Source organism: Salmo trutta, chromosome 34 (assembly GCF_901001165.1).
Source record: "Salmo trutta chromosome 34, fSalTru1.1, whole genome shotgun sequence".
NCBI lineage: Eukaryota > Metazoa > Chordata > Actinopteri > Salmoniformes > Salmonidae > Salmo > Salmo trutta.
Genome location: NC_042990.1, coordinates 25064211 through 25084448, shown reverse-complemented (window position 1 = coordinate 25084448; position 20238 = coordinate 25064211). Strand labels below are relative to the sequence as shown.

The following is a 20238-nucleotide window of genomic DNA, read 5'->3' as shown; positions in this document are numbered from 1 at the left end:
TTTAAGTATGAGTTTGCTACTGTAGGCTCAGATGAACATTTCCCAATGCGTCCACAAAGTGGCGCTCGTCATATTTCTGATTGAACCAACTATCGCAAAAAATCTGCCTCGCTTTACGGCCATGCGTCGGCTTCCTCTTTTTCACGTCCTTCAGAACCAGAACCAGTGAACCAACTAGCTACCATGGCGAAGCTCAGCAAAGAGACCAAGCAGCGGCTGCAGACGGTGTTTCAGGCCGGACAGTTCGTCATCCGCTGGGGTTTCATCCCCACGGTGCTCTATCTTGGTCAGTATGTGGCAAGTCGGTTAGCTTAGCATGATAGCAGTTCGGGCAGGGGGATATGTCCAAGTGACAGTATGTGTACTGTTGTGATATGTTGCTAGCTATAGGTAGCAAGGTTGAGATTTGTTTATGATGAACAAATTCAAGTTAGGGGAACCTCGTTTGGGTAACGCGACCACTGCATGCATTTGGAATTGCATATACAGCTGTATGTTTTTCCCAATTTCGGTTCGCTAAACTACGTCCGAAAATGTATGGAGATTTGTGGCCATAGTGTGACACAGGGACTCTGTTATATAACAGCTAAACCACAGCTAGCTCACAGTGGTCAGTGATCATAGCCAGTGGTGTGAATGGGGAAACGAAGCCAGTGAGACATTTCCAGAATTAGCTACCGCAGTAACACCCCAGCTGTCAAGGGAAACTAACTAACTAAAATTAGGCAAAACACACATTTGGTACTCCTGCTGTTGGTCGGTGTGTTTGTACGACATTTGCGTGTTTCTCGGGTGAGATCTGAGGTCTCCCACGGGAGAAACCAAAGTCTTAACCATAAAAGCCCAGCGTTTCCCAAACTTTTGCCCAAGCGCTACAGAGCTGATAACTCATCAAGTTTCGATTATTTTTGACTATGGGTACATCAATTTGAATTCAATCACTTTTTGACAGCATCCCTTTATATTTAAACAACTTTCGATACGTTTGCCCATTGAAGAGGTGGACTTGAAGGGCAAAACATTCAGGAGATTAAAGAGGCTCAAAAAGGTGTCCGCTTTGCATACCCCACCATACCATGAGAAATCTGTCTTCATCACTGGAAAATATTAAGTTTGATATCATTTTAAAAGCTTAGTGTTGTCAAACTATTTTATTATAGTCATTTTTAAACCTTTTAATGTCAATAATCTAAAAACGTGTAAACTCAGATTTTTTTCATATTAGCATATGTTGTTGCTTAGACCCTATTTCACATCTGAGGTTTTTGTGTTGTGCCAGTTGAGACACAACATGCTCTTGAATACAGGGTAGGTGTCATTTCAATCATAGAAATAGACTTCATAGAATTGACATACCTTCAGACCACTGCAAATTAGCTGGTACACCAGTGACGTTTTAAATGAATCTACGTTGAATGTCAAAGGAGAAAAGGTCCATTTTATAAAACAAAATATGAATTTTTCCCCCAGAACTTAGAAAATACTTTGACAACCATCTATCTTTTCCAGTGATGAAGACATGGATCTCTTATGATATGGTTGGGTATGCAAAATGGGTCAACTTTCAGCCCCTTTATCTCAAATATTTTGGCATTCAGGTCCAAAAAGTCACTTTATGAGCGCTTCTACTGTGGGTATGGAAGGTTTGGTGAAGTTCAAAAGAAGCCTTCAAAAAGTGATTGAATTGAAATGGGTTTACCCTTATTTGAATCAGCGGTGTAGTGCTAGGGGAGAAAACAACATGTTCACTCGATGGGCTCCCCAGGACCAAGTTAGACAAACGCTGTGTTATCCCAATAGGAAATTCTTGATGGGCTCCCCAGGACCAAGTTAGACAAACGCTGTGTTATCCCAATAGGAAATTCTCGATGGGCTCCCCAGGACCAAGTTAGACAAACGCTGTGTTATCCCAATAGGAAATTCTCGATGGGCTCCCCAGGACCAAGTTAGACAAACGCTGTGTTATCCCAATAGGAAATTCTCGATGGGCTCCCCAGGACCAAGTTAGACAAACGCTGTGTTATCCCAATAGGAAATTCTCGATGGGCTCCCCAGGACCAAGTTAGACAAACGCTGTGTTATCCCAATAGGAAATTCCTTCTTGGGTCGAGGGTGAGACTGATTTTTAAGTCGCAAGCAGGGCTACCTCATGAGACTGTGAGCCCGACTTTCTGCCTTCTGTCCCTCAACCCCTCTGTCTACTTCTTTCTGTCTTCAACCTCTCCTACTGCCTTCAGTCCCGTGTGGCTCAGTTGGTAGAGCATGGTGTTTGCAACGCCAGGGTTGTGGGTTCGATTCCCACGGGGGACCAGTACGGAGGGGAAGAAAAAAAAATTTATGCATTCACTACTGTAAGTTGCTCTGGATAAGAGCGTCTGCTAAATGACTAAAAATGTTCTCACTTTCTACCCCTCTCCCTCTAACTGCCTCCCTACTTTCCGTGTGTGTGTGTGTGTGTGTGTGTGTGTGTGTGTGTGTGATGACCTGTATTCATAGACCAGTGCAGATTGCTGTTGTCATCACCCTGCTACAGGCTGATGTTAATGCTAGCCCAGGGTAGGCCACGGAGGACCCTGCCAGTTTCGGTACCTGATCAGTATTTCCATTTTGCTCCAGGGTAGGAAGGAAATAGTTACAGCTTCTCTGGGAGGGAGATGATTACACTGGGGAAACCCTGAGTGTCTCCCACAAGCTGGCATGGCTACACAGTACACATACGCTAACTATCTTCAGAGAAAGTGATGGGGAAACCCTAAATGTGTAAATGTGTAAGGAATGAGGACGCTGATGCAATGTTCTGACATGAGTGAATGGAGTGTTGCATTAACAGAAATGTGACTTATGATGAGTTGACACAGAGCATTGCTGCTATTGTCTTTTCCCCTCCCCCCTCTCTCAGGTCCAATAGTAGGTATTGGAGGCTAAACACCAGGGTTGGGGTCAGTTTGAATTTAAGCCAATCAATGCAGGAAGTGATTGGAATTTGAAATGAACTAATGGAAAATCTTTGAAATTCATATTTTCTCAATTTCGGGTTTGAGAAGCCATTTTTTTCAGTTATTGAATTGAAATTTCAGTTTACTTCCTGAATTGACTGACTTAAATTTGAGCTGACCCCAACCCTGATGTGTTTAGTCTCTAACACCTACAATTTACCCAACCCTGATGTGTTTAGTCTCTAACACCTACAATTTACCCAACCCTGATGTGTTTAGTCTCTAACACCTACAATTTACCCAACCCTGAACAGTCAGAAGCACCGGGTGGCTGTCCTATCGCTTCTGACCAGAAGATTGGCTGTCATAATCAGTTAATTTCCCGAAGATTCTAGATGTTTAATCGCCACCATTCGTTGACACCCACAACTTTTCGCTGTTCATCTTTGCAATATGTCTTAGCTATTAGGGTAGTCAGTTCCAACATTCAGTTTCCTTCCCGGACATCTTTATTGGACCACAGGGAGAACTGCTGGCCAAAAGGGATAAGAGAGAGGGGAAACGGGAGAGAGAGAGGGGAAACGGGAGGGAGGGATTGGGGTGGACGAAGAGACGGGGGGAAAGAGAGAGGGCTGGGGAAATCCCAAAGGTGTCCGTCTGAAGCTCCAGTTCAGAATGTTATGACACGTCACGAGCTGGCCACTCAACACGCATGTTCACCTCTTCTCAGGAACACGCTACTGATGCCCGATAACTACATCACTTGTGTTTGAGTCAGAGGATATGATGGAGACTGTTTTATTGGAAAACCGCTCTGATACGAACAGACGTCAGGTTACGCAGGCTTTGAAAAACGAAGCTCGGAGGTGCAATTAATGTTTCTACAACGATGTGCTTCTCTTCATCTCTGCTCTTTTGTTTTTGATTGACAGGTTTCGCACGAGGGGGGGATCCTGGTATGCCGGAGCCCAACATCCTGAGGTGCGCTGTGTCTGTCGGTCCATCACTGTGTCTGTCTGTTTGTTTTTGGTTTGGCCATCTGATATAGTGAATGTTAAGTTGTCTACTTATTTTGTACATAATGTTGCTGCTACCGTCTCTTATGACCGAAAGTAACTTCTGGACATCAGAACTGGGATTACTCACCACGAACTGGAAAAAGCTTTTTCCTTTAATGAGTCAGACAAGAAAAATATACTGCTCTCCCGGGAACAGGCCCAGATCCCCGTCATTTGCGTGAAGAAAAGACGAGGAAAAGAGGACGCAGATCAGGCTGCCTTTTGAGAATCAGTAGCCAAGGGAGTAAACTCCCATTGCCATCAATACCAATACTACTTGCTAACTTGCAATCAATGGAAAATAAAATTGATGACCTACGATTATCCTATCAACGGGACATTAAGAACTGTAATATATTATGTTTCACGAGTCGTGGCTGAACGACGACACGGATAATATAGAGCTGGAGGTATTTTCAATGCACCGGCAGAACAGAGAAGCTACGTCTGGTAAGATGAGTGGTGGGGATGTGTAGCTATTTGTCAATAACAGCTGGTGCACAATGTCTAATATTAAAGAAGTCTCAAGGTATTGCTCGCCTGAGGTAGAGTACCTTATGATAAGCTGTAGACCACACTATCTACCAAGAGTTCTCATCTATATTATTTGTAGCTGTCTATTTACCACCACAGACCGATGCTGGCACCAAGACCTCACTCAACCAACCGTATAAGGCCATAAGCAAACAAGAAAATGCTCATCCAGAAGTGGTGCTCCTAGTGGCTGGGTACTTTAATGCAGGCAAACTGAAATCAGTTTTACCAGAAAAATAACGCTAGACCATCTTTACTCCACACACAGAGATGCATACAAAGCTCTCCCCTGCCCTCCATTTGGCAAATCTGACCATAATTCTATCCTCCTGATTCCTGCATACAAGCAGAAATTAAAGCAGGAAGCACCAGTGACTCGCTCAATACGAAAGTGGTCAGATGACGAGGATGCTACACTACAGGACTGTTTTGCTAGCACAGACTGGAATATGTTCCGGGATTCATCCAATGGCATTGAGGAGTATACCACCTCAGTCATCGGCTTCATCAATAAGTGCATCGACGACGTTGTCCTCACAGTGACCGTACGTACATATCCCAACCAGAAGCCATGGAATATAGGCAACATCCACATCGAGCTAAAGGCTAAAGCTGCCGCTTTCAAGGAGAGGGACACTAATCCGGATGCCTATAACAAATCCCGCCATGCCCTCCGACGAACCATCAAACAAGCAAAGCGTCAATGCACGATTAAGATTGAATCCTACTACACCGACTCCGACACTTGTCGAATGTGGCAGGATTTGAAAACTATTACGGACTACAAAGGGAAACCCAGACGCGAGCTGCTCAAGTCTACCAGACGAGCTTAATGCCTTTTATGCTCGCCTCATTATTGTTCTACTTTGTGTTATTGTTTTACTTTAGTTTATTTGGTAAATATGTTCTTAACACTTCTTGAACTGCACTGTTGGTTAAGGGGTTGTAAGTAAGCATTTCACGGTGAGGTCTACACTTGTTGTATTCGGCGCATGTGACAAAGTTTGATTTGATTTGAATACGGTATCATGACGCTGGTCAAAGTAGTTAAATACGTAAGGAATAGTGTGCCATGGCTCTGGTCAAAGTAGTGCATTTATATAGGGAATAGATAGTTTTACTCAGGCCGTTTACCATTGAAAGAAATGGTCATGGTTCCTGTATGTGTAATTGGGCGTTTCTACTCATTTGTGAGCATGCTTTTCCTGTGTGATCTCATGGTTCCTCAATAATATCTGGCATGCTCACGCGAGAGAGGGCTCTGGTCTACTTATTGTGCCCACCTGTCCCGGCCAGAAAAAAATTGCCAGTGAGATGTCTCATCCTGTGGTACCCCCTAGATGAGGGAGTGGGGTGTCTTGCTTTCTCTACCATCTCTGGCCATACCATTAAGACAAATATAACCTCTGACCTTGTTTTCTCTCTTCCAGTCTGCTGTGGGGCTGAGGACAACCCTGACCCACCCAATCACCTCCTCCCACAATGGTCATGTGACTCCCAGCTGTCAACACGGAAGTGGATGCCATCTTCCCTCACCAATTTCTATATGGCCCATATATTTTAGGCTGGTTGGAACTTTGTTTGTCACTTCACGTTTGGGTCGGAGACCTGAAGCGCTGAATTCCCTCTCACTCTGAAACACCAAATGGCGTGATGGACATCTTATTTTGAAACTGCACCTTTACTGCTTGGTGACGGACCGTTTTTCTCTCATTTTGTTTCCTCTCAGTTTGGAAACATGTAAAACCTTGTTGTCTTTTCATTTGGTGATGGATCTGTGTTTGTCTGTTTACCTTAAATGATCCTGTATAAAATGTCTGCCTGTTGGTTGAAAATGGACCTGAGTTTGTCTATAAATCACCTTTTCAGAGAAGATGACTGTTTGTTTTGATTCTCTGGTGGTTTGATTTCTCGAATTATACCGTGACATTCTATTTTTTTCATGGAACCTCCTATACATTTTTATGGGCCTAATAGTAGCCTAAAGACATCCATTAAATGGTAAAAAAATTGACATTTACCTTTTTAATTTCTCATTAACACAACCAGTCATGACGTTTTCATCTTATTAACCACGTTTCCATCCAACCTTTTTATGGGGGTAAAGTACATGTCGGGTAAAAAATGTCCTGACTGGCCTGATGGAAACAAAACATTTGTCGGTCAACTTTCCAAATGTCGACAAAGCAAAATACGCTAGACAAAGTGTGATCCTTTTTGTGTCTGTAAAATTAATAATGTGAGAAATGGTGGTGGAAATGCCTTTATGCGCAAATATTTATATGATAATCCATCATATTGAGGTAAACTTGGACTCACGGGATGATATGGTGTGTGGTCCTCCAACTACGACTTGGGGAAAAAGTGCATTTTTATTAGGCTACAGATGAAATAACTTACAGTACATTCGGAAAGTATTCAGACCCTTGACTTTTTTCACATTTTGTTATGTTACAGCCTTGTTCTAAATTGGATTAAATCATTTGTTTCCTTCATCAAGCTACACACTGATGACAAAGCGAAAACAGGTTTTTAGAAATGTTTGCAAATGTAATTTAAAAAAATAATACGTATTCAAACCCTTAGCCAGGAGACTTGAAATTTGAGCTCAGGTACATCCTGTTTCCATTGATCATCCTTGAGATGTGTCAACAAATTGATTGGAGAACACCTGTGGTAAATTCAATTGATTGGACATGATTTGGAAAGGCACACACCTGTCTATATAACGTCCCACAGTTGACAGTGTATGTCAGAGCAAAAACCATGAGGTGGAAGGAATTGTCCGTAGAGCTCCGAGACAGGATTGTGTTGAGGCACAGATCTGGGGGAGGGTACCAACAAAAATTATGTAGCATTGAAGGTCCCCAAAAACACAGTGGCTTCCATCATTCTTAAATGGAAGACGTTTGGAACCACCAAGACTCTTCCTACACCTGGCCGTCCGGCCAAACTGAGCAATCGAGGGAGAAGGGCCTTGGTCAGGGAGATGACCAAGAACCCGATGGTCACTGACAGAGCTCCAGAGTTCCTCTGTGGAGATGGGAGAACCTTCCAGAAGGACAGCCATCTCTGCAGCACTCCACCAATCAGGCCTTTATGGTAAAGTGGCCAGATGGAAGCCATTCTTCAGTAAAAGTCACATGACAGTCTGCTTGGAGTTTGCCAAAAGGCACCTAAAGGACTCTGACCATGAGAGACAAGATTCTCTGGTCTGATGAAACGAAGATTGAACTTTTTGGCCTGAATGCCAAGCGTCACCTCTGGAGGAAACCTGGCACCATCCCCACGGTGAAGCGTGGTGGCAGCATCATGCTGTGGGGATGTTTTTCAGGGACTGGGAGACTAGACAGGGTTGAGGGAAAGATGAACGGAGCAAAGAACAAAGAGATCCTTGATGAAAACCTGCACCAGAGTGCTCTGGACCTCAGACTGGGGCGAAGGTTCACCTTTCAACTGGACAATGACCCTAAGCACACAGCCAAGACAATGCAGAAGTGGCTTCGGGACAAGTCTCTGAATGTCCTTGAGTGGCCCAGCCAGAGCCCGGACTTGAACCCAATCTAACATCTCTGGAGAGACCTGAAAATAGCTGTTCAGTGTCGCTCCCCATCCAACCTGACAGATCCTAAGAGGATCTGCAGAGAAGAATGGGAGAAACTCCCCAAATACAGGTGTGCCAAGCTTGTAGTGTCATGCCCAAGAAGACTCAAGGCTGTAATCGCTGCCAAAGGTGCCTCAACAAAGTACTGAGTAAAGGGTCTGAATACTTCTGTAAATTTGATATACTTCATAAATAAAAAAATGTATTTTGAAAAAAAATCTAAAAACCTGTATTTCCTGTTATTATGAGGTATTGTGTGTCGATTCGTTTTTTCCCCCCTAATTCACTTCATCAATTTCTCATCATGTAGACTAGCCTACCCACACTGTATCTGCGAGTTTTTGGCTAGAGCGCATGACCCCAGACCAGAGTAGGCACATTTGCTATTTAACGCAACAGTTTTTGTGACAAAACTATCGGTGGAGTTGAAAATGCGATGGAAACACATTGAACTTTAGATTTTTATTCAGTATATGAGAACTTAAGTGAAAAACACCACTGGTGGGAAAATTAAATCTCTCCAGTTGGATGGAAACCTAGCTACTGTCAAACAAATAACTTAAAATAGGCTACCTTCGCATGTTCGTCTACTCAAATAATTCCATGCACTCTGCACTCGTGCCGTTTGATGAATGGAAAAAGGGATCTGTTAAAAAGTACCAAAAAGTGTAATGACATTCAGCGATTGTCATTGAGTCAATAAACTCTTGTTGCCTGAATTAATGTATGCGTCTTGCTGACAAAATGACACCTACTGATAAGTGGAAATTGAAATGTTTTGTTGTGATGACTACATGTTGTGAGAATAACCATCTAATTGAAACAATGTTTGGTGAACAACATAGGAGCAACACATTTCTCTATTCTCTCAGATACCATTTATTATTCCTCTTTATATCCAAAACATTTGTCACAGTTAGAGCTGGGAAGATGAACTGACAATTATCGACACCGACCATACTGATCATAAGTTTATTACGATAAGTAGCCTATACTAGAGAAATGTGAAGTTTGAAATGAAATACGTTTGCTAATATGGTTGGTAGTTAATTGGACAATTGAAGGCTACAACGATCAAACTAGTAGTAGTCACAATCAATGTAGTCTCTAATGTACTGTAAAGGCACTTAGAGATACATTTAGATCTGTGCTTGAAATCCATCAACATGTCATCATTAGAAAAATACATTGACTCCATTTGTGTGAAAATAAATAACACTATTTGCTGTAAAAATATATAAATATGTATTTTTATAACCAGTTTCTCGAAAGTTGGGTACAAGAGGCACAAAGCTGCTCGGGATTAAATAAATTAATCAGATTAAATCAATTCAATACATTTTTCATCTCAACCATAAATACACGAATAAATAAATAACTTTGTTTTGAAGTTCAGTCAAGTATTACATTCAATAAATAAAAATAAACAGCTGATTCAGAGAATAAGACATCAGTGCAGGTTTTTACTCCAAGCCTGATCTAACACACCTCTGCCCACCATAGTGATGTCATGGTTACTGGCAGCCTTCGCCCCTCTTCCCCATGCGCGGAGGGCTTTCTTGGTGTCGACCAGGAAGTGACGTAGTTCCCTAAGGATGGCGTGAACGCTGGTCTTCCTCTCCCACTCTGTCCCTGTAGACACCTCACCCAGCACACGCTCCCTCTCACTGGCAGACAGGTCTTCTACTACCTCAGCAACCTTCATCTGGAGAAAGAGACAATACATTAGGTAATCTGTGTGCCACAAGATTGTGCTAAATCCTAGGTATCTGGTGGAACTAAAGCAAGTCTGGGAAAATCTGCCCAGAATGAAAGTCAGCTTTCTAAAGAAAAGGGTATTTAAAGGGGCAATCTGCAGTTGCTACATCCATTTAGGACCTATAAATAAATGATATGTAGTCATTTCTTACTCCAATGTTTGTAAAAAATAAAAAATAAATAAAAAAGATTCAATTTCATTTTGATATCATGGATGGTCAGTCCTTGCATCCATAGCTCTGTCTATGAATGTGATAGTTACATTTCTCCAGGCCCATCCCTCAGCTCTTTACCAAAACAGTGGCGGTGAGGAGGTTTGTTATTGTTTCAACTGCAGATTGCACCTTTAAGTAGTATACTGATTCTATTTAAGTAGTATTATAACATAATATTACTGTTACATACCTTGTCTTTGAACAGGCCTATCAGGACAGTAGTCTGGTGCATGACAGAGGGGAGCAGGGTGGATTGTGGGTATTCAGCCTTAATGTGCTGGAGAAGAACATGGTACACCTGCAGACCATGACTGATCTTCTGCAGACATGCCACCTATAGGAGGGGACAACAAATACTGTCAATCAATTAATACATTTAAAAAAATACTCCCTAGATTCATCTAGAAGGAAGGAAGAAGGAGAGAAACCAGACTCAAAATGTCAGCCAGTAAAGATGTCTGCATGATGCTGCCTCAAGTTTTCATTTCTAGTATTTTTCATTTAGATCACAAAAGGAATACCTTGGCTTCATGATTTGGACTTAATTCCAGACACAGGTCTTAGCCATTCATTCAAGTTTATCTTTACCTTGTTGTAGTTTGAGGTGGAGCAGGGGGTCTTGGAGAGGTGTGTGGGGATGGAAGGGACCTGGTACTGTATGAACGATGACATCTCTTCCACGGGCTTCTGAAACTCCTCCACAAACTACAACCCAAGGAGGAATAAAAGTTATAATTTTCAGATTGGTTTAATTTATTATTTTCAATGTTAGTATTGTTGTTTTCAATTATAACGTTTGAAGAGCCATTTACAATATAATACAGAGTACATTTAAAACAACTCACCTGTTGGTCTCGGAAGTTGATCACTTCCTGAACGAGCAGCTTGATCACCTTGATCACGTTCTCCCATATCGGCGGCGCGCCCGGTTCACCGGAGAACGATTCTACCGCGAGCTCCTCTCCAGAGGTCCAACCAGGCGCGCTCGGCACGGGACTCCCGTTAACTACCATCACCACGACCACCGAGAGGAGTGAGAGGTCTGAATGAAGGAGGAGAGCAAGAGAGGAGTGAGTGATAAAATACAAAACACAACCCAGTTTATTTGACCAGGTAGAACGGTAGAATAGTGTGACGTCAGACTTACAGTGTGTAGAAGTCATGTCCCAGTTAATTGTTTGTAGGTGCTGTGTCCAGTGATTCTTGAGTGATGCTGAAGTTGGTAGGCTACTTGTTTGTCTGACCGATGCTACATGCGCCAGCATTTATATTCTTACACATTGCAAGTGTTTCCTCATCTCCTTCCCCTCACCCCTCCCCTCTCCTTTTTTATCATCTCCATCATTATCAGGCAGAGATATTGTCTTAGTCCCAAATGACACTACTCCTACATAGTGCACTAGTTTTGACCAGGGCTAGGACTTTGGTCAAAAGTAGTCCACTATCTAGGGCTCTGGTAAAAAGTAGTGCACTAGGGAATATGGTGCCATTTGGGACAGAACTTACAAAGAAAGATATTACTACTGGAAGTCTATAATGGAGAGATATTACTCTGTCATCATATAACCTGTAATGTTATGCATGTCACCAGGTCTGTACTCTGCACCATGGAACACTCACACAGGTAATCAAGCCTAATCATCTAGAATGCAGGGTTGGGGTAGTTCTCCCAATGCATGTGTTTAATCAAATTCAAGAATTAAGTGCCGTTCATTCTTGTATTCTGTATATTTATGCAACTCAATGAGAGGTAGAAGAGATGTGAGGATAGGGAAGAAGAGACCAGATAAAGAGAGGAGAGAGGAATAAAGGTATGTCCGTTGTCTTGTAATATGGGGCTGCTCCCCAGCCCCACAAATTATTCATAATCTAATAGGGCTATTTTGTGCTGTCATCAGGACGCAATAATCCTAGTGATTGAGAGCATCATGGGGCAGTTTCACTTCACTAAGAAAATCCTTATTTTCGAAAGACATTAATACAGTGCATTTGGAAAGTATTCAGGCCCTTTCACCTTTTCCACCTTTTGTTACGTTACAGTCTTATTCTAAAATGTATTAAATAAAAAAATACCCCATCAATCTACGCACAATACCCCATAATGAGAAAGTAAAAACAGGTATTACGACATCTTTGCAAATGTATTAAAAATAAAAAACGGAAATATCACATTTACATAAGTATTCAGACTAGTGGTGTAACGGACCGTAGTTGATCCGTGATCCGTACGGATCACCCCCCCACGGTTCTGCACGCATGTGAACCGCCGATCAATTGCAAAGTTTAACCATCATAGTGTGAAATACAGTTTTACTGCCGCTGTTACTTTTTAAAGTAATAATTCCCTAAATGTTGATGCAGAGTTGCAGTGAAAAGATAAAGACAAGACAGGTGTGTGCTGTGTTTTACTCTGAAGCCTGAAGGTTGATTTGATCTTTCTTTTTTTAAAGCAGTTAGGTTTACTGTTCACGTGAACGGAGCATGTTGAATTTTAAGGAATCAATCCTAGATGCTCGCGTTGCAAAAAGAGCAGTGACAGCCATGGCTAGCAGAGGAGCTGAAGAACTGGAAAAGCCTCTCGCTTCATCTAAGTTTCATGTATGGGAGCATTTTGGCTTCCCTGTCAAATATGATGACGGAAGATGGGTGGTGGACAACACCATTACGGTGTGTAGGCATTGTGCCACAAGAAAGCGGAATGATCATGGCCACACATTTAAAACGTCATCACCCTGGTGTGTCAGTGACGGGAGCCAACTCAGCCAAGAGACAACTTCTCACCGCGACATTTAAGCCCTTTGCTGCAGAATCAGACCGGACTAAAGCATCACCAAATCTATTGGGATGTTTATCGCTGCAGACATGAGACCATATTATGTTGTGGAAAACAAAACTTTTAAAATACGGTGAAAGTGCTTGAGCCACGCTACGAAATCCCTTGGCGCACCCACTTCAGTATGAAGATCGTGCCAGATCTTTGTGAACAGGAAAATATCATAATTGAGCACTGAATCTGCACTGTCTGTGTCTATGATCCTACCTCTGAAAACAAGGATTCTACAATCAATGGCCCAAAGTGTGGAAGACAGCACCATCACCAGAGATGTCAAGGCTGCCATTAGAGAGGACCTGAATCCCAGATACCCCCTAATGTACAGAACTACCTTCATAGATCTACTGCACTGGATCCAAGGTTCAAGTCCCTGTCTCACCTAGACCCTGCCCTACACCGGAGGACATACAGTGATCTCACCACTGAGATTGTGGCCACTGAAGAGGTAAAACAATAAATAAGAGTGAATTACTTACATAATAAATATACTGCAGTCTAATCTTAGTCTATGCTATTGCTATTAGAATCATCCATTTTTGATTTGGAATTACAATGGCTTATTAAAAGTTATTTCCACAATTATAGTTCTATGAAATATTAAAATAAATTATTAGTTTAATAGATCAAGTCATGTTTTCTGCATAGTCAAGCCACAGAGCTGACAGGACCAGACTCAGAGGCATCTCCTCCACAAAATAATTTGGCCGTGAAGGAGCTTTTCGGGGAGACCTTTATGAGCAAGGACACAGGCAAGACGTTTGCCAACACCATCAAAGAGGAGGTGGCATCCTACAAGGCAGCGACCAGTATTCCAGTGGATGGTGATCCACTAGCATGGTGGAAAAGCAATGAGTGTAAATACCCTCACATTGCCATGATGGCAAGATGCTACCTGGCTGTGCCTGGCACTTCAGTTCCCAGCGAGAGGGTGTTCTCCATAGTAACTGCAAAGAGGTCTACCCTCTCCCCAGACTATGTAGACATTCTCATCTTTTTGAAAAATAATTTAAAGTTATAAGCTCAGGTCTGCTTTGCTTTCTTTCTTTACTTTTGTTTGATGAGGTGGACACAGGCTAGTTTTTCATTCACTATTGTTTAAATGAATTAGGTATCATGCCTCATATTGCACTTTAATTTAACAATTGAGTATTGAATATTTTATTTTAATATTTTATTTAAACATTGAAAAGTTCCTTGCTTTAAGTGTTCTTTAAGTAATAAATGGAAAGCAAAGTTATAGTTATCTCCCTTTTTTTTTTTGCTGATCCGAAAAATGATCCGATCCGTGACTCAAAACCGTGATCCGAACTGTGAGTTTTGTGATCCGTTGTACCACTATTTCAGACCCTTACTCAGTACTTTGTTGAAGCAACTTTGGCAACAATTACAACCTTGAGTCTTCTTGGGTATGATGCTACAATCTTGGCACACCTGTATTTGGGGAGTTCCTCCCATTCTTCTCTGCAGATCCTCTCAAGCTCTGTCTGGTTGGATGGGGAGCGTCGCTGCAGAGCTATTTTCAGGTCTCTCTAGAGATGTTCGATAGGGTTCAAGTCCGGACTCTGGCTGGGCCACTCAGGGACATTGAGACTTGTCCCGAAGCCACTCCTGCATTGTCATGGCTGTGTGCTTAGGGTCATTGTCCTGTTGGACGTTAAACCTTCGCCCCAGTCTGAGGTCCTGAGCACTCTGGTGCAGGTTTTCATCAAGGATCTCTCTGTACTTTGCTCCATTCATCTTTCCCTCGATCCTGACTAGTCTCCCAGTCCTTGCCGCTGACAAACAACCCCATAGCATGATGCTGCACACCACAACGCTTCACCGTAGAGATGATGCCAGGTTTACTCCAGACATGACGCTTGGCATTCAGGCCAAATTGTTCAATCTTGGTTTCATCAGACCAGAGAATCTTGTTTCTTATGGTCTGAGTGTCATTTAGGTGCCTTTTGGCAAACTCCAAGTGCTCGATTGCTCAGTTTGGTCAGGCGGCCAGCTATAGGAAGAGTCTTAGAAGAAGTTTGGAACTACCATTTAAGAATGATGGAGGCACTGTGTTCTTGGGGACCTTCAATGCTGCAGACATTTTTTGGTACCCTTCGCAGGATCTGTGCATCGACACAATCCTGTCTCGGAGCTCTACAGACAATTCCTTCGACCTCATGGCTTGGTTTTTGCTCTGACATGCGCTGTCAATTGTGTTCCAAATCATGTCCAATCAATTGAATTTACCACAGGTGGACTCCAATCAAGTTGTAGAAACATCTGAAGGATGATCAATGCAAACAGGATGCACCTGAGCTCAATTTTGAGTCTTATAGCAAAGGGTCTGAATACTTATGTAAGATTTTATGTTTTAATTTTTTTTTTATACATTTGCAAAAATGTCTAAAAACCTGTTTTTGCTTTGTCATCATGGGGTATTGTGTGTAGATTGATGAGGAAAAAATGTAATTTAATCCATGTTAGAATAAGGCTGTAACATAACAAAATGTGGGAAAAGTCAAGGGGTCAGAATACACTGTATACATGGTAACAGCTATACTAAAAATATGGTCCATAGTGATTTCAATAGTAGTGTTTTCTTATACATTTGTGGGGGACCCAAAGTATGATTGGTCAAAGTACATTTTCTTCACTCCTACACTTCACTTTTTACATTTTGACTGACTCAGCAGGTATTCACTGTTTAGTTAAAAATGATGACTGTTATGTTTTATCAGAGGGGAGAAAACGCACACACAATCAATCGCATTTTTCTTAATTTTTCAAAGTGATGTGTAATCAATTCAAATGTATGCAGAATAGGAAAAATACATATTGAGTCATATCTAGATCAGTTGTGTGTGTGGTCCCTGGCAGACCACAGATAGTCATCTGCAGTGACAGAGGAACAGACTGTCACCTTCATCTGCTCATGTTGACGATGCTTCACACACACACATTCAAGCTTGCATGCACTTGTGACACTGACTCTTACTAAACCAGAGACTGCCATTCTCTTTATATTACGTATCAGCATGTCTTATTGTCTGATATGCCTATTTATGATATCAAGTCATAAATAGAGAGTCCCTGCCCATCTTGTATGGGGTGCTGTGATTCCACAGATTGGCATGGACTAAAGTGACATTGAGACAGCTATTGCCAATTCCCTATCAGCTCCTCCCTCCCCAAAATGAATAGCTAATTGCTAAGCACGCCACAAAACTAGAGTAAAAAGGAACTGGAACCTTACCTTCAGGACGCCATTCGGACCGGTGACCTCTCAACGGACGTATGTATGTATGTCCACCTCGTTGCTCCTGCTGCCCCTCAGCTGGTCACCTGCTGTGGGAAAAAGACTACTCATACAACGCTCTCTATAGCACCACTAAAGGAAAATACTTATTTCCAGAGTGTGAGTGTCACTCCAATTGTTGGCTAATACAGTGAATTCGGAAAGTATTCAGACCCCTTCACTTTTCCCACATTTTGTTATGTTAAAAGCCTTATTCTAAAATTGATTAAATAAATACAAATCCTCATCAATGTACACATAATACCTCATAATGACAACGCAAAAATAGGTTTTTAGACAGAAATAGCTTATTTACATGTATTCAGACCCTTTGCTATGAGACTCAAAATTGAGCTCAGGTGCATCCTGTTACCATTGATCATCCTTGAGATGTTTCTACAACTTGATTGGAGTCCACCTGTGGTAAATTCAATTGATTGGACATGATTTGGAAAGGCACACACCTGTCTATATAACGTCCCACAGTTGACAGTGCATGTCAGAGCAAAAACCAAGAATTGTCTGTAGAGCTCCGAGACAGGATTGTGTCGATGCACAGATCCAGCGAAGGGTACCAAAAAATGTCTGCAGCCTTGAAGGTCCCAAAGAAAACAGGGCCTCCATCATTCTTAAATGGTAGAAGTTTGGAACCACCAAGACTCTTCCAACAGCTGGCAGCCTGACCAAACTGAGCAATCGGGGGAGAAGGGCCTTGGTCAGGGAGGTGACCAAGAACCCGATGGTCACTCTGACAGAGCTCCAGAGTTCCTCTGTGGAGATGGGAGAACCACCCAGAAAGACAAACATCTCTGGAGAACTCCATCAATCAGGTCTTTATGGTAGAGTGGCCAGACAGAAGCCACTCCTCAGTAAAAGGCACATGACAGCCCGCTTGGAGTTTGCCAAAAGGCACTTCAAGGACTCTCAGACCATGAGAAACAAGATTCTTTGGTCTGATGAAACCAAGGTTGAACTCTTTGGTCTGAATGCCAAGCATCATGTCTGGAAGAAACCAGGCACCGCTCATCCCCTGGCCAATACCATCTCTACGGTGAAGCATGGTGGTGGCAGCATCATGCTGTGGGGATGTTTTTCAACGGCAGGGACTGGGAGACTAGTCAGGATCAAGGGAAAGATGAACGGAGCAAAGTACAGAGAGATCCTTGATGAAAACCTGCTCCAGAGCGCTCTGGACCTCAGACTGGGGCGAAGGTTCACCTTCCAATAGGACAACGACCCTAAGCACGCAGTCAAGACAATACAGGAGTGGCTTCAGGACAAGTCTCTGAATGTCCTTGAGTGGGCCAGCCAGAGCCCGGTCTTGAACCCGATCAAACATCTCTGGAGAGACCTGAATATAGCTGTGAAGCAACACTCCCCATCCAACCTGACAGAGCTTGAGAGGATCTGCAGAGAAGAATGGAAGAAACTCCCCAAATACAGGTGTGCCAAGCTTGTAGCGTCATACCCAAGAAGACTCGAGGCTCAAATCGCGGCCAAAGGTGCTTCAACAAAGTACTGAGTAAAGGGTCTGAATACATGTGATATGTAAATCTGTTTTTGTTTTGTCATTATTGGGTATTGTGTGTAGATGGATGAGGGGGAAAAACGATTTAATCTATTTTAGAATAAGGCTGTAACGTAACTAAATGTGGAAAAGGTGAAGGGGTTTGAATACTTTCCGAATGCACTGTACATTCTTTAGTTGTCAAGGCTCAGGAGAAGACCCAGATGCAGACAGTTTCGAAGTAACAAAAGTTTATTAAAAAAATGGGGGCAGGCAAAAGACAGGTCAAGGCCAGGCAGAGGCCAGTAATCCAGAGCAGAGTCCGAAAGGTACAGAACGGCAGACAGGCTCAGGGTCAGGGCAGGCAGAATGGTCAAAACCGGGAAAACTAGAAAACAGAAACTAGAGAAAGACAGAAACACGGGGAAAACGCTGGTAGGCTTGATGAAACAAAATGAACTGGCAACAGAGAACACAGGTATAAATACACTGGGGATAATGGGGAAGATGGGCGACACCTGGAGGGGGGTGGAGACAAGCACAAAGACAGGTGAAACAGATCAGGGTGTGAAAGTACCCCCCCTCTAGGGGCGACACCTGGCATCCTACCTGGGTGCATACTTGGTTGACCGGGGTACCGGCGTTGGAACTCAGCGATGAGGCCTGGGTCCAGGATGTCCCTAGCGGGGACCCAGCACCTCTCTTCCGGGCCATAACCTTCCCAGTCAACCAGTTACTGGAATCCCCTGCCCCGCGGACGAACATTCAGGAGGCGTCTTGATGAGACGGGGGAGAGGGGTGGGCCTGGAAACAGGAAACAAAGGGCTGTGGGACATAGGTTTAATCCTAGACATGAAAAGTGGGATGTATACGGAGGGTACGGGGCAACAGAAGACGAACAGCAGAGGGGCTAATGATCTTGGAGATGGGGAAAGGGCTGATAAAACGGGGGGAAAGTTTGCGGGACTCCACCCAGAGGGGCAGATCTCGAGTGGACAGCCAAACACAAAGCCAGGGTCGGATGGCAGTCCGCTTGTTGCCGATACCTGGAGGTAGTCTTGAGAAGAGCTGACCGGGCTCTCTTCCAGGCATGGCGACAGCGGCGGACAAACATCTGGGCAGAGGGTATACCAACGTCTTCCTCTTGCTCCGGGAAGAGCGGGGGCTGATAACCCAGGGAATGCTTGAAAGGCGAGAGCCCGGTGGCAGAGCACGGGAGGGTGTTGCGGGCGTATTCAACCCACATGAGTTGCTGGCTCCAGGTGGTGAGGTTGGCGGAGGCAAGGCAGTGAAGAGTCGTCTCCAGGTCTTGATTGTCTCGCTCCAACTGGCCGTTGGACTGAGGGTGTAACCCGGTGGACAGGCTGGTCGACGACCCAATGAGTGTGCAGAACGCCTTCCAGAACAGGGACGAGAACTGAGGACCCCGGTCGGAGACCATGTCTACCGTGAGTCCATGGATCCGGAAGACGTGCTGCACCATGAGCTGGTCTGTCTCTTTGGTAGAGGGTAGCTTGGGGAAAGGAAGAAATGGGCGGCTTTGGAAAACCGGTCCACTACAGTCAGGATGGTGGTGTTGCCATCAGACGGGTGGAGAGAAGTCCAGGGATATGTGAGACCAGGAACTGTGAGGGACAGGCAGTGGTTGAAGGAGACCAGCCAGAGCTTGCCGAGGAGTCTTGTTTTGCGCACAGATCGTGCAGGCGGCGACGAACTCAGAGACGTCCGGAACCATGGTAGGCCACCAAAAGCGTTACCGCACAAAGGCCAGGGTCCAACGGGAGCCCGGGTGGAAGGTAAGCCTGGAGGAGTGGGCCCACTCCAGGACCGAGGGGGGACAGCGTCAGGAACAAACATCCATTTATCTGGGCCCCCCCCCGGGGTTCGGCTGGGAACGCTGTGCCTCACAGACCTGCTTCCTTATTCCCCAGCTGAGTTCCGTTGCCAGGCACGAGGTGGGAAGGATGGTCTCAGGGTCCGAGGGTGTAGCAGTGGGGCTATAGCGGCATGACAGCTCATCCGGCTTGATATTCTTGGATCCCGGTCAGTAGGAGAGGGAGAAGTTAAACCGGGTGAAAAGCAGGGCCCACCTAGTTTGCCTGGAATTGAGACGCTTGGCGGCGCAGAGATATTTCAGGTTCTTGTGATCCGTCCACACAATGAACGGATGTTCCGCCTCCTCCAACCAGTGTCTCCACTCCTCCAACGCCATCTTCACCGTGAGAAGCTCACGATTTCCCACATCGTAATTCCTCTCCGTGGTGTTGAGGCGATGGGAGAAGAAGACACAGGGATGTAACTTGAGGTCCAGGGAAGAACGCTGGGATAGGACAACCCCCACTCCGACATCCGAAGCATCGACCTCCACCATGAATTGACGGGACGGGTCAGGATGAACCAATATGGGAGCAGTGGTGAAGCGATGCTTGAGGTCCCGGAACGCCCAGTCAGCAGCAGGGGACCACGTGAACGGAACCTTGGGAGAGGTGAGAGTAGACAAAGAGGAAGCCAGGGTG

The 20238-nt window shown here is 44.1% G+C and overlaps 2 protein-coding genes across 2 annotated transcripts; one reads left to right on the top strand and one right to left on the bottom strand.

Moving 5' to 3' along the window:
- Positions 1–101: 101 nt before the first annotated feature.
- On the top strand, positions 102–6401 carry tomm7 (translocase of outer mitochondrial membrane 7 homolog (yeast)). The gene is made up of 3 exons (XM_029732388.1): positions 102–286; positions 3869–3917; positions 5959–6401. The coding sequence occupies exons 1-3, from the start codon at positions 184–186 to the stop codon at positions 5972–5974; spliced, it is 168 nt and encodes a 55-aa protein (XP_029588248.1). The 5' UTR covers positions 102–183; the 3' UTR covers positions 5975–6401.
- Positions 6402–9582: 3181 nt separating this feature from the next.
- On the bottom strand, positions 9583–11268 carry il6 (interleukin 6 (interferon, beta 2)). Its single transcript, XM_029731149.1, has 4 exons — positions 10951–11268; positions 10694–10810; positions 10296–10439; positions 9583–9837 (listed from the first exon to the last, which is right to left on the bottom strand). The coding sequence occupies exons 1-4, from the start codon at positions 11266–11268 to the stop codon at positions 9583–9585; spliced, it is 834 nt and encodes a 277-aa protein (XP_029587009.1).
- Positions 11269–20238: the final 8970 nt, after the last annotated feature.